Source organism: Salmo salar, chromosome ssa05, assembly GCF_905237065.1.
Source record: "Salmo salar chromosome ssa05, Ssal_v3.1, whole genome shotgun sequence".
In the NCBI taxonomy this organism is placed as follows: domain Eukaryota; kingdom Metazoa; phylum Chordata; class Actinopteri; order Salmoniformes; family Salmonidae; genus Salmo; species Salmo salar.
In genome coordinates this window covers 28,182,526-28,196,185 of record NC_059446.1, presented here as the reverse complement: position 1 = coordinate 28,196,185, position 13,660 = coordinate 28,182,526, and the positions used below count along the sequence as shown (strand labels likewise).

Here is a 13,660-nt window from a genome sequence, read left to right as displayed (position 1 = left end):
ACCAACCCTGCATGTATTGAACACCTTAACCCAGATTAACGTTCCAAACAATCCTCATTATCATGTAGACATGACATATTGTCAATAAATATACATTTTATTGGCCCTAATCTATAACCAATATAGATCTAGAGTTATGCCTTGCAGAAAAAACAGATCATATGGTCATATGTTATTTACTTCTTTCTGCCGGCATTGAGGAGATATTGTCAATCACATCAGTATTCACCATTCTCTGCTAGGTGTGGTGCATATCTGCTCTCCATAGCATTCTAAATCTAGCTAGGTGTGGTGCATATCTGCTCTCCATAGCATTCTAAATCTAGCTAGGTGTGGTGCATATATCTGCTCTCCACAGCATTCTAAACCTGGCTAGGTGTGGTGTATCTCTGCTCTCCACAGCATTCTAAACCTGGCTAGGTGTGGTGTATCTCTGCTCTCCACAGCATCCTAAACCTGGCTAGGTGTGGTGTATCTCTGCTCTCCACAGTATTCTAAACCTGGCTAGGTGTGGTGTATCTCTGCTCTCCACAGCATTCTAAACCTGGCTAGGTGTGGTGTATCTCTGCTCTCCACAGCATTCTAAACCTGGCTAGGTGTGGTGTATCTCTGCTCTCCGTAGCATTCTAAACCTGGCTAGGTGTGGTGTATCTCTGCTCTCCACAGCATTCTAAACCTGGCTAGGTGTGGTGTATCTCTGCTCTCCACAGCATTCTAAACCTGGCTAGGTGTGGTGTATCTCTGCTCTCCGTAGCATTATAAACCTGGCTAGGTGTAGTGTATCTCTGCTCTCCACAGCATTCTAAACCTGGCTAGGTGTGGTGTATCTCTGCTCTCCACAGCATTCTAAACCTGGCTAGGTGTGGTGTATCTCTGCTCTCCACAGCATTCTAAACCTGGCTAGGTGTGGTGTATCTCTGCTCTCCACAGCATTCTAAACCTGGCTAGGTGTGGTGTATCTCTGCTCTCCACAGCATCCTAAACCTGGCTAGGTGTGGTGTATCTCTGCTCTCCACAGCATTCTAAACCTGGCTAGGTGTGGTGTATCTCTGCTCTCCACAGCATTCTAAACCTGGCTAGGTGTGGTGTATCTCTGCTCTCCACAGCATTCTAAACCTGGCTAGGTGTGGTGTATCTCTGCTCTCCGTAGCATTATAAACCTGGCTAGGTGTGGTGTATCTCTGCTCTCCACAGCATTCTAAACCTGGCTAGGTGTGGTGTATCTCTGCTCTCCACAGCATCCTAAACCTGGTTCGTTATCTGTTCTGTTGTTGTTCCATACGTTTTAGTTGATCCTCCTCCCCTGTCACTCCTAGCTCGCTCAGTCTTGTGTTAAAAAGATGTCTCCTATCAACACCCTATACTCCTCTACAGTAGCGGCCAGGAGTTTTCCAAGAAAAATACAGGAAAAGAGGCTAAAAAGGCATTAGAAAAAAGCTTATATCGGCATTATTGGTCGAGGTCAAATTAAACCTCTGGATCAAAGAAGTGATTCTAGAGTGTTGGCTATGGAATTCCAACTATATCAGTAAAGCTTTTGTTGACAGAGCATAACAAACCCTATAGCCATACAGTATGTATCCTGCCAGGAACCTTCCAGCTGCTCCTCTCAAAGCCGATAAGTGATCATTTCACAGAACCATATGTGGCCATTTTCTAATTTTCTAATCTTTTCTAATCACTTTTTCTCCTGTGAGCTTTCTCCTCACTTTCCATTGTGTATTTTATGTCATAATAAGCCATATTCAGATTAGTAGTATATTTCAGTCTTAGGAAACACAGCAGGGGTGTCTACTTGTCCCAGGCTTCACCTCCCACTGCTAGTGGGTGAAATAGGAAGAGGGCAGATCGTAATAGCTCACTTGAAATAGCATTTGTTGATTATGCGATTTCCTTATCTAATTGGTGCAAACAAGAGTAGAGTGAGTGAAAGATTAGCACAGTGTCTTGAATTGCAAATATGGTCTTAATTAAGTCACTTACACTGTATAACGATAGAAAAATGTAGTGGGATGAATGGTAAAATAAGTGCTGTTTTACTTTTTGTTCTGGAGTGGATTGTTGTGAGTAGGTTGTGACCTGTTGTCTAGAAAATACTCCTTCTCTTTCTCGGCCCCGTGGCAAATTCAAAAGACTCCATTATATTATGAGTAGTTCAGAACTTGATATGCACAAGGATTGAGAAGATGGTTTGCTAGAATGTTAATAGATATCTGCCAGTATGATTCATATCTAATGGCTGCCGGTATGATTCATAGCTAATGACTGCCGGTATGATTCATATCTAATGGCTGCCGGTATGATTCATATCTAATGGCTGCCGGTATGATTCATAGCTAATGACTGCCGGTATGATTCATAGCTAATGGCTGTCGGTAGGATTCATATCTAATGACTGCCAGTATGATTCATAGCTAATGGCTGCCGGTATGACTCATAGCTAATAGTTGCCGGTATGATTTATAGGTAATAGTTGCCGGTATGACTCATAGCTAATAGTTGCCGGTATGATTTATAGGTAATAGTTGCCGGTATGACTCATAGCTAATAGTTGCCGGTATGATTTATAGGTAATAGTTGCCGGTATGATTCATAGCTAATAGTTGCCGGTATGATTAATAGCTAATAGTTTCCGGTATGATTAATAGCTAATGGCTGCTGGTATCAGTCATAGCTAATGGCTGCCAGTATGAGTCATAGCTAATGGCTGCTGGTATGATTCATAGCTAATAGTTGCCGGTATGATTCATAGCTAATAGTTGCCAGTATGATTCATAGCTAATGGCTGTCGATAGGATTCATAGCTAATGGCTGCTGGTATGATACATAGCTAATGGCTACCGGTATGATTCATAACTAATGGCTGTCATTATGATTCATGTCATTGTGGACCCAAAAGTTGTTTCTGCATATTAGCACTGTAAGTGTATGGAAGCTATGGACATGTAATGCAGTGTTTTCAGCCCACTTGCTTGTCTGTTGTATCATTCTCGCTATCTCCATTCTGTTAGCACTCTCCTAGCATCCACACATGGGCTTTACTGCACCAGCAGGTAAACTGGCCATACCACTGAGAGTCACTTCTGGCTATAATTCATAGAAAAGCTGTTTAAAGGCACAATATGTAATTTCCACAGCCTAACCCTGACTTCTTTGTGGTGCATGCAAGACCATCCATGCAATACTTGAAGCTCATGAATGGAGGATTGTCCAAATCCTGTAGAACAGTTCTGAACTACTGCCCCTCTAGTGGTACAGTATCATTAGGTGTTCATTGAAAATATCTGCAGTATAATGTTTTTATTTAGTTCATATATTAGTCCTTATTTTCAACTGATACATCATTTAGTCATTTTGCATTTAGTCCTTATACTCAAGTGATGAGCACAGATGTAATATTACCTAGACTCCACAAAAACTAACACGAGGAAAAACATGTATCTACAACCTATGCCGTTTCCACAATTCTCTGGAATCTAGTGGAGGGCTTACATGTAAGAGTGGGATGCCTCTTGGAGACAACATGGAGGTGAAAAATCAATAGCTGCCAAACAAAGTGAAATGTTAGGTTTAGTCTGATACATGACAGATACCGCCTAGGCTGATTTGTCTTCAGTGAATCAAGGCTGGAACAGTCAATGCCTGTCTACTGTTGTCAGTTACCACTGCATTAGACACGTTTGAAGGACAGTAAGTCTGGCTGGTCCTGTTATTGAGTTACCATAATAGCCAATGTGCGGGAAGGTCTAACATGAAAAGAAAGGCATCTTCAGAATCAAGGGCTGTTGCACAGCAGCTTAACTTACCAGCCAATTTCAATAATGAATTTGGTAGTAACGCCTACTGCCACAGAAGGGATTCATGAAGTGGATGGTGGTTTCATTAAGTGTGATGTGTGCTGGATTAATCTCAAAGACAAATCTGAAATACAAATAAAGTTTGAGATACATGCACTTATCTGACGTTGATGCATAAACCATGCATTGATAACAATTAGGGCAGTGAATTGCCAGGAGCAATGCGGTTTATCAACATACACCGATACGATATGTATTGCGATTCTCATGATTCTCACGATTCTATATATTGCGATTGAATACTGTCATTTTATTGCAATTTTATGTTCCAAACATATTGCTCACTATATGTCTGCAGCAGAGAGACAAGAGAGAGCATTAGAAAACCACTTTGATCAGTCATGGAAATAAAAGTGCTGAAAACATGTTGGCTCATTATTTAAAAAGAAGAGTAATTTTCATCCTATAGCTTGTTCTCCATCGATTTTTTTCTCCCATCACTTAAAAAATGTCAATTAAAATGTTTTCAGTTCTGTGCCCTGGTTTCAAAATAGAATTTGTATGTAAGTGGCTATGCCCACTTAACGATGCGGTCAGCTAAGTCTTCCTGTACTCTGAAGCAAACAAACAAGCAATTTCTATATTTTTTACTGATCGATAGAATCCCCAAACAACGCATAGCTTTGATCATATGATTCAACCGGAAAGGTTCTATTCATCATGTTGAACACTTGGAGTTGGCTCAGTTGCCTCAGCAAATCAAGACTGCGTATTTTACTTTCTAGCCCTGAGCATATGCAATGTTCAAGACTCTGCCAGTGTCCTCCGCATGGAGCCTGGGGCCATAGCATAGTGCTGATTGTGCAGGCTGGATCATTAGAGGGTACACTGGTTGCTGTACATGGGATGCTGAGAGGGGGATAGGGAGATAGGGATAGGGATAGAGATGGTATGAAGAAAGATTGGAAAACATCAGGAAGTCCAAACTGGTTGGTTGGTGGAATCTTGTGGTGTGTGTGTTCATGGTGCTTAGATGTGTGCATTCATGTGCGTTTGTGTATGAAGGTGGGGGAGAGGATCAATGTTGTGGATAAGAACTGCCTCCCCCGGAAGAGCCATATCCATGGCTTTGAATTATTCTAGAATGCCCTGGTCTGTGTCAAACAGCACTGTAACGGTAGGATATCAATTTATAGCCTTGGCCTTATAAACCTTCCCTTAGAAAGCAGGATGTCATCCACTACAATGTCACAATACAACTGGGGATAATACTGGACAGTGGGGTATCATCTTTTTTGGAAGCACTGGTGTCAGATTATGTCTCGACCTCCGATCCATCGTTTATCTCTAAAGCAGAGAGTAATGCTGGTCTCAGGATTTGCAGTGAAGCATTGTCTGTAGATAGCGATTGCAGCTATGCCATTGTTGGTTAATTTGTTGGGTTCTTTTGAGGAAGTACAATGCCTATAGAACGTCTACATGCCCTTGAACTTTTTTCACATTTTGTTGCGTTACAAAGTGGGATTGAAATAGATTTAAGTAATTGATCTACACAAAATACTCCATAATGTCAAAGTGAAAAGAAAGTTTTTATTTTCTATTTTTTATAACTAAAATATAGTCGTTGCATAAGTATTCCCCCTTTGTTTAGGCAAGCCTAAATTAGTTCAGAAGTAAAATTTGGCTTAACAAATCACATAATAAGTTATATGGCCTCACTCTGTGTGAAATAAAATGGGTTGACATGATTTTGAACCCCTACCCCTTCCTCCGGGCTGGCGGGCGGCTCCGGCGGCACTGACCCAGGATTCACCAGGCTGGGGAGACATGAAGGAGGCCTCTGTCCTCCATACGTACAACATCTTTAAGGTCCCTCAGTCAAGTACTGAATTTCAAGCACAGCTTCAAATATCAGGGAGCGTTTCCGAAAGCCTCTTATAGAAGGGCAGGGATTGGTAGATGTGTAGCAAATCAGACATTGAATATCTCTTTAAGCATGGTCAAGTTTATAATTATGCTGTGGATTATTTATTAAACCACTCAGACACATCAAAGATACAGTCGTCCTTCTGAACTGTAATACTGCAAAAAATGTGCAAATGAATAAACTTTTTGGCCTAAATGCAAAGCCCTGTTTGGGGCAAATCCAAGACAACACATCACTGAGTAACTGCTTCCTTATTTTCAAGCATGGTGGTGGCTGCATCATGGTATGCATATGCTTGATATCAGCAAAGACTGGGGAGTTTTTCAGAATAAAAAGAAACGGCAAACTCCTAGAGAAAAACCTGCTTCAGTCTGCTTTCCTCCAGACACTGGGAGAGGAATTCACCTTTCAGTTGGACAATAACCTACAACACAAGGCCAAATCTACACTGGATATGCTTACCAAGAAAACAGTGAATGTTCCTGAGTTACAGTTTTGACATAAATTTGCTCGAAAATCTATTCCAAGACTTAACAATTGCTGTCTAGTCATAATCCCCAACAGAGCTTAAATAATTTTGAAAAGAATAATGGGCAAACATTGGACAATACAGGTGTGTGAAGCTCATATGAGACTTACCCAAGAAGACACACAGCTGCAATCACTGCTAAAGGTGTTTCTAACATGTGTTGACTCAGGGGGGTGAATACTTACAGTATCTAATCAAGGTACATTAGTGTTTTATTTTTCATTAATACAACAAACAAAAAACTCTTCCACTTTGACAGAGTATTTTGTGAAGATCTTTGACAAAAATTGACAAATCCATTTTAATCGAACTTTGTAACACAACAAAAATAAATCCAAGGGGGTGTAGACTTTCTATAGGCCCTATAGCTGTATTTCAGTCTACAAATTACTCATTTAAAGAGTGCCTTTGTTTACGTAGTCCATTAGAAAAATGAATCAGCTGAAAGTGGAAAAACCTCAAGTTGTAAACAAAATACTTGCCATTATTTGTGAAGAGAATGCTTTCCCCTTTTTAACTGTTGACAGGTCTCTTCTCTATCCCTTTGAACAGTGTTTCGCTCGGGAAATGCAATTATAGCAACCATTGTGACAGCTATTAGAACCCCAAATGGCCTGTTTTTCCTGGTTCCATTTGCTCAAGTGATTTGGAAGGCGTGGCCTAAGTGAACAAGAGGCATATCTATAGTCCACCTGACAGGGTTGAATTGCTGCACTAAAAACACTGGAGAACGCCATTAGAGCCTAAAATATTTTTTTTTAAAGAAAATGACTGATTGTTTTTAAGGTGTTTACAGTTGAATTATCTTCACCTATTCCAGGCAGGCAGTCTACATACCTTTTTGAATGGGTAATTTTGAAGCGACCAGAAAATAATGCTATGGCAGAGGTTTGACAAATAAGCCTTACAAACTGACAGTATATAATATGTTCAACAGGGGCAATGCTACAATCAATATAATTTCTGGAGCCACTCCTTTGCCAGCCTCCACTAGGCCCCAACTCTCAACCAGGATTCATTTCCTGCTGCCATCCGTCCATCACCATGACAACACAAGGCAGTCATACTGACTAATGGCACTACCTATCCAGGTCACGACAGTCTTTTTGATGAAGAAAAGGTCTTGGCACCTGGTTGAACCCGTAATGCTGGCAGGACAAATTGGCTGTATAATGTTTGGGTAATGACACCTAGAGCTGTTTTTCATCTCCTGTCTATCTCCTGTCCATCTCCTATCCATCATGTGTCACATCATGTGTTACGCTTCTTCTCTCTTGACTTGGCAGGGTTATTAGGATCATCTGAATCTTCATATTTTTTTGCATCTGCTAAGATGAAAGACATTGTTATTTATTTCTCCTTTAAAATAATCTTAAACATTTTCTGACACTAGCTATCTTTTCATCCAATTGGCGACAGATTTTCAAGCGAATATTCTAAAATCCGCATAAATCCGCATAAAAACAATATGCACATTTTCCCACCAGTGGTGTGTTTCCACCAAACGGACTTGTTGCAGATTAAAATCAGTGCATAATGACTCGCTCTAGCCAACATCTTGCAGATACAGTGCGGGTAGGCTGTGCAGGTAGGCTAGTCTACAATGATGAGATTATTATTTGTGAAACGACAGTCCAGCATCGATCAGAATAAGAACCTCAATATTTATTGGAAAGGAGCATCAAGATCACTGTGCACTTTCACCACCCTGTGAAGTTCATAACTTATTTAGTCTGTAGCCCAATAAACTGCATGCTTTCCTGAGTTGTAGTGGGAGGGCCATACACCAACCATATTGTCGCGTGACTCCAAGTTTACTTCGATATGATGGTTTTTATATCAATATTTGCGCATTAAGGTGTTTCCACTGCCATTTCTCACATAATTCATTGTACCAAAACGTCCTGTTTCCATCACAGCTGTCATGATTTTTTGTTATTCGGTATGACTTTACTCGCATAAAAAGTGTGGATGGAAACATGGTTACTGAGCTAATAGCTGTCAACATGTGACTAACAGCTTGCTAGTTGGCTTATCCCAGCTACTTAGGAATAACTACAACTTGTAATTGCAATGCACGTCTGTAGCAACAACTAGTAGTTCTGATTATTTTGGTGATCTGTAAGTTGTCATGTTTAGTCAGGGAGACAGGGAGACCTACTGAAGTATATTATCGAAAGTTCAACATTTCATCATGATGACCATGTTTATAATCATTATATTATCTTTCTTTACACCCTCATACTAATAATTATGTCATATTGAAATGTTATCCTAGCCTTCTGTCGTGAGATTAATTGGGGGGAATCTAAGAGTTCTTTGATGTGATGAGAAGCTGGATAAGGAGAGGGCTGGTGTGTTTGACAGGGTAAGGTAGCAGGAAGTTTGAGGGAATTCAAAAGGAGCTCTCCTGAACCTCAGCCCCTTATAGTTCAAAGCTACAACCGTTCTCTTTGCTGAAGAATTCCCTAAAAGTCACCAGGAAGGTGGTTCTAATGGTTCTGGATCCCAGCAGGATTGACTGCACTCCCCCAGGCCCTCCAATATGAGTCTGAGCTGCCGCCTCCACTACAGAGCTCTGCTAAAACTTACTACGATCGGCCAACTAGAGACAGGACAGTAATACACGCAGCCTGATCACACACTTCAAAATGATAATTGACACAATAGTGCCTACAGTGACTAAAACGGAAGACTCTGTAAAGAGATTATTCTAGGCTGGGGATGTTCATAATTATTCACTAGCTATGAAATGGTAGATCAAAAGCCCTGAACTGACACAATGGAACTTCCTGCTCTTATTTGTTTCAATGAAACTGTGATGATGTCCTACAATTTTCATTATGGTGAAGGACTAAATAGTCAAAGTGAATGCTGTTTCATAGCCATTATCAGTTGCTTCCATCACTTAATAGACACTTAAGCGATGGGACAGCAGGGTAGTCTAGTGGTTAGAGCGTTGGACTAGTAACTGAAAGGTTGCAAGTTCAATTCCCCGAGCTGACAAGGTACAAATCTGTCATTCTGCCCCTGAAAAGGCCGTCATTGAAAGTAAGAATTTGTTCTTAACTGACTTGCCTAGTTGAATAAAGGTAAAAAAAAGTGTCTGAAGACCGTTGCACATTTTTGAAAGCCTTTTACCATTCTGTCCAAGCTTATAGTCCTCAGATTGTTGTTGTTCTGCAAAACAGCTTTTAATTGTCTCCTGGTGCTGTGTCAAATATTGTGCTCTGTATTCAGAACCAATGGACTAATCATGAGGCGATATTTCAAAAGAGGGAATACCTGAGAAAGCCATTGAAGCAGACTTTCAAGGGATTGAAAGATAGGGAAAGATCAAGACAAATCCAGCTAACAGCCAAGGGAGTCTTAGCTGTTGAGAATGGATCAGACATCGAACAGCAGCTGTACTGATGGATTTTGTAGAGGTTAATGGTAATCGTCTTTAAGAATGTAATGTTCTTAATGAAACCTTAAAACCGCTTGCTTTTTTCACTGACTGATTGTAATCCTAAATTGTGCAACGTGACGATGGGAGTCGACAGTTCGTGAAACCGTTATCATGAAAGGAAAGTAACACATGTAGACACAAAGAGATGCAAAAACCTGTCGGTCCAATTCCCAAAGGATTCCTGATGAATAAGCACAAACACATTCTTCTAAAAACCAAGAATTAAAAACGCACCAAAGGGAATTCCGCTTCGAGAGACATTATTATAAAAGTATAGACGCTTCATAAACCCGGCGTTTGATAGATATCGCAGGCGCCATTAAGATCTGAATGAGGTTGTCGTTTCAACAGCCAGCATGCAGTATTAATCAAAAAGGGTCTTTAATTAAAGCATCTTGTCTGATGGAGACAATGACAAGATGACATTGAGGAGCTATGGAAGGGAGGCATCTGTCTTGATCTGATTTCAAATCATAGCCCCAGAAAACACACAGCTGTTTCATCCCAGGGCTCTTCGCTCTTAAAATATCAGGTTAATTGCCTGTGTTTTGGTGTAAGCGAATGCCAAGCTGTCTCAGAGAATCATTGCTTCACACACTTGAACACATGCATTCGTCTGCATATCCTCTCACATGCACATGCGAGAACGTTTGCAAGGCACTCTCTCTCGCACCACACTCACTGGCGCATGGGTGGCAATTAATGATGAAGCACACTGGTGCCAATTGGTTTGATTGCTTAACAGCATCACGGTGCAGTTGACATTGAACTTGATGAGGTGTGGAGATCACATGAGATGTGCAATTACTATCTATTAAATTACTGTAAAGATGTTGACCTTTGTCTCAGCATCAAATACATTTATAAAAAGTGAATGTTTAGAAAGTGCAGAAATTCCCACTTCATATATGTCTGGCCACCCAATACATTAAATATCTATTACCAAAGCAAGATAAATAGTGAAAAAATATGGCATCTCAAATGCGTAGATATTTAGATTTAGATATATTTAGATATGCAGATGGACTCTACAAAGTCAAAGTGTTCTAATTTGTATGTATAGGGTTAACTTATTTATCAAGTATTCTAATAACCAAGTACAAGAAGATGATTTCGTTATGTAATGTAATCAAGTTCCCACTTAGTCATCTTGTGCATAAGGGATAACAACCACTGTAAGGGATAACAACCACTGTAACCAATTGTAAATCTTCATTAAACCTTGAGGCAGTACAATGAGCCAGTCAATATCTTTGCTAATCTACATTTGACCCCACAAGGTGAACTCATGAAGATAGAGGCATTTCCAAGATTTTAATGAGCTCAAATTAGATGTTTTGATCATTTACATGAACATGCAATTTGGTTGAAAGGGCTGCTACAGTAGGATACATACAATATTGTAAAAACAATGGATTTGTGTAAAGATTATCTCAACCTAACTCAAAAGTCCAATAAACATGAACTAGTAGAAATACATAAAACCTTTCTTATCTTTAAACCATTGAAAGTGTAGTGTTGTTAGTAACATAGGATATTTCTAGACAAAAGACAATAGACCATTACAGGGTCACCATAGCAGATCAATGTTTCAGACGTTTCACCCACAGCTCACACTATGCAATATACATACAAGCTTATGAAATTATTATTTCAGTGTCTGAAAAGTAACTTTGAAGGGTTTTGGATTTTACGTTTTAAGATGGTTAAATGGTTGTCACTTCACATGCTGCTTATGTTGTGTTTGATGTTAGAACATGTGTTTGATGCCATTCATTGGGTGAGTTTTGAGGAATTTGAAACTGAACAAAAGTGTCTGTGCCCTATTTAAACATGTCGGTAACCCTCCTTCCCCTTGAAGATGTAACACACAGTAACATGTATTACACCCTCTGTGGATGTTCCCTCCTGGAACTTCTAACATTGTAGGCCATCATTGTAAATAATAATTTGTTCTTAACTGACTTGCCTAGTTAAATAAAGGTTAAATAAAAAATGTATAAATAATGTATTACTTTTACATGAAAAGTTTGACTATGTTGATTTAACTCATAATGTGTCTCAGTACACACAGTATTATAACAATATCTACATAGGTTATAACCCTGAAATAGGACACTGTCATGTCAACTGTCGCCTGCCCTTCCCATAGGCCCCGAGTCCGTAATGAATTATACAGCTGAGAAATAATTCCCGTAGAAAATGATTTCTGAATGACACGCACACTTTTCCTCAGCCTTGCGGAAGCGACGTAGGGGTTGTTTGTCAGCTGCAGGAGGTTTGCTTCGTGTTGACAGGTGTGCAGCGAGAGGCAAAGGCACACTGACAGGGACAATTTGCATAGCCACTAAAGAGGCAGCCTCACTGAAACAATGCATGATGTCTTTCAAACAAAGTTGTTATTTTTGGCCTTCACTCTTGTCATATTATTTTAGCACAGCCCATGTTACTGGCCTTAACTTGTCATATTGTTTCTGGGTCTTTCTGCAGGGCTGGAATCAGTGAAATAACAAGTAGAAACATCAGCATACCATTAGGTGACCATTAGGACATCCAACATGTAACAAGGATTGTGCCAAAATCCAAATTCATATCCAGCTGTTTACACTTTCAAAAGCATGCTGTTAATGCAGACGACATAGTTCAAGAAAAGTCCTGACTTTTTAAATTATCTCAAAGATTACCCTATCCTTAAAAAACCCACCTCCATTTGGAATTTACGGGAGCAAATCAGAAATGTCAGCATTGTAGGTTTACCTCTTAGCATTGAAGATGGATAGATAATCACGACGTGTCATTCCGGGGGCCAATTACACAGCTTTGTGTGAAATTGGAAAACCTGTTCTCTGAGCGCTCTAATGGATGTTCTGGTCATTAGTTATTTGAGAGTCTTTTCGGGCTGTAATCAAACGTGAAACATCCTGTTAAGCTCCCATAAAGAAACAGCTGCCTCTATAAATGACCTTCTGGGTTAAAGAACCTAACATTCAGCCAGTTGGTGTTTGCCACAATTATCAATGTGTGTTTCAATAAAAAGCTCTTATTTTTTTGTTGCTATAGCATCTCATGCATTTGATGTGCAATTTTAGGTTGCATTTACTTTTCTTGGTTTGTCAGATAGCCACAGCTTTATACAGAACACAATGACCAGTTTATTGCAAGCAGCTCCCCCACACGATAGTAACAACCCAAGCCAAGGAGGTGTACTATACTTTTTTTGGTTTTACATTCAGGTGTTCTCATATGTGCTTACTGTCTCTTTCTGTTTCCCTTTGAACAGGAGCCCAACTGTCGAGTCAACAAGGCCCGCCTCCTCTACCACCAGCCCCTCCCCCTCACCACAAACACCACCCGTCCATTACGTCGTTGAGTCGCGGCTCGCTGGCCAATCAGAGGAGCCCAAGCCCTCCCCCCTCGGCTGGCCTGGTGGCCGAGTTGCAGAGCGCAGCGGAATGTGTCCAGCTGCAGGACAGCTGGGTCCTGGGCAGCAATGTGGCCCTGGAGAGCAGGTGAGTGACCCGCAATGCACCTGGGGGGTTTGTGACAGTTTGTGACATCCAATACACCTGGGGATATGATGACCCATCGCACCTTTAGGGAATGACTCATCTGCAAGATCAGTATTCCCAATGAAAGTGTCATATCTACATGTACGTTAAAGGGAAATGTAAAAATTCTTCAACATCATATTCCTCTCATCTCCAGCACATATGTGAAAATGGCACGTTTCTAGGTTTTGTAGAAAAAAAGAGGAAGATAAGGGTTTCCAATGACATCATCAACCAATTAGTAGACAATTGGTAGGCAATTAGTAGACAATTAGTAGGCAATGCTTCCTCGCAATTGGTCAAAATTACATGATGCACACCGATGATGTCATTAGAAACACTTATCTTCCTCTATCATTTTTACTACAAAACATAGAAATGCACCAAATTGTACATATGTTGATGAAT

At 40.3% G+C, this 13,660-nt stretch overlaps 1 protein-coding gene across 6 annotated transcripts in view; it reads left to right on the top strand.

Moving 5' to 3' along the window:
- si:dkey-237h12.3 (teneurin-3) overlaps positions 1-13,660 on the top strand; it is a 153,530-nt gene that overhangs the window by 55,747 nt on the left and 84,123 nt on the right. For all 6 annotated transcript variants that reach the window (XM_014199206.2, XM_014199203.2, XM_014199201.2 and 3 more), the window contains one exon: positions 12,985-13,213. In XM_014199206.2, the coding sequence (XP_014054681.2) occupies positions 12,985-13,213 (229 nt within the window). The remainder of the gene's footprint in view (positions 1-12,984; positions 13,214-13,660) is intronic.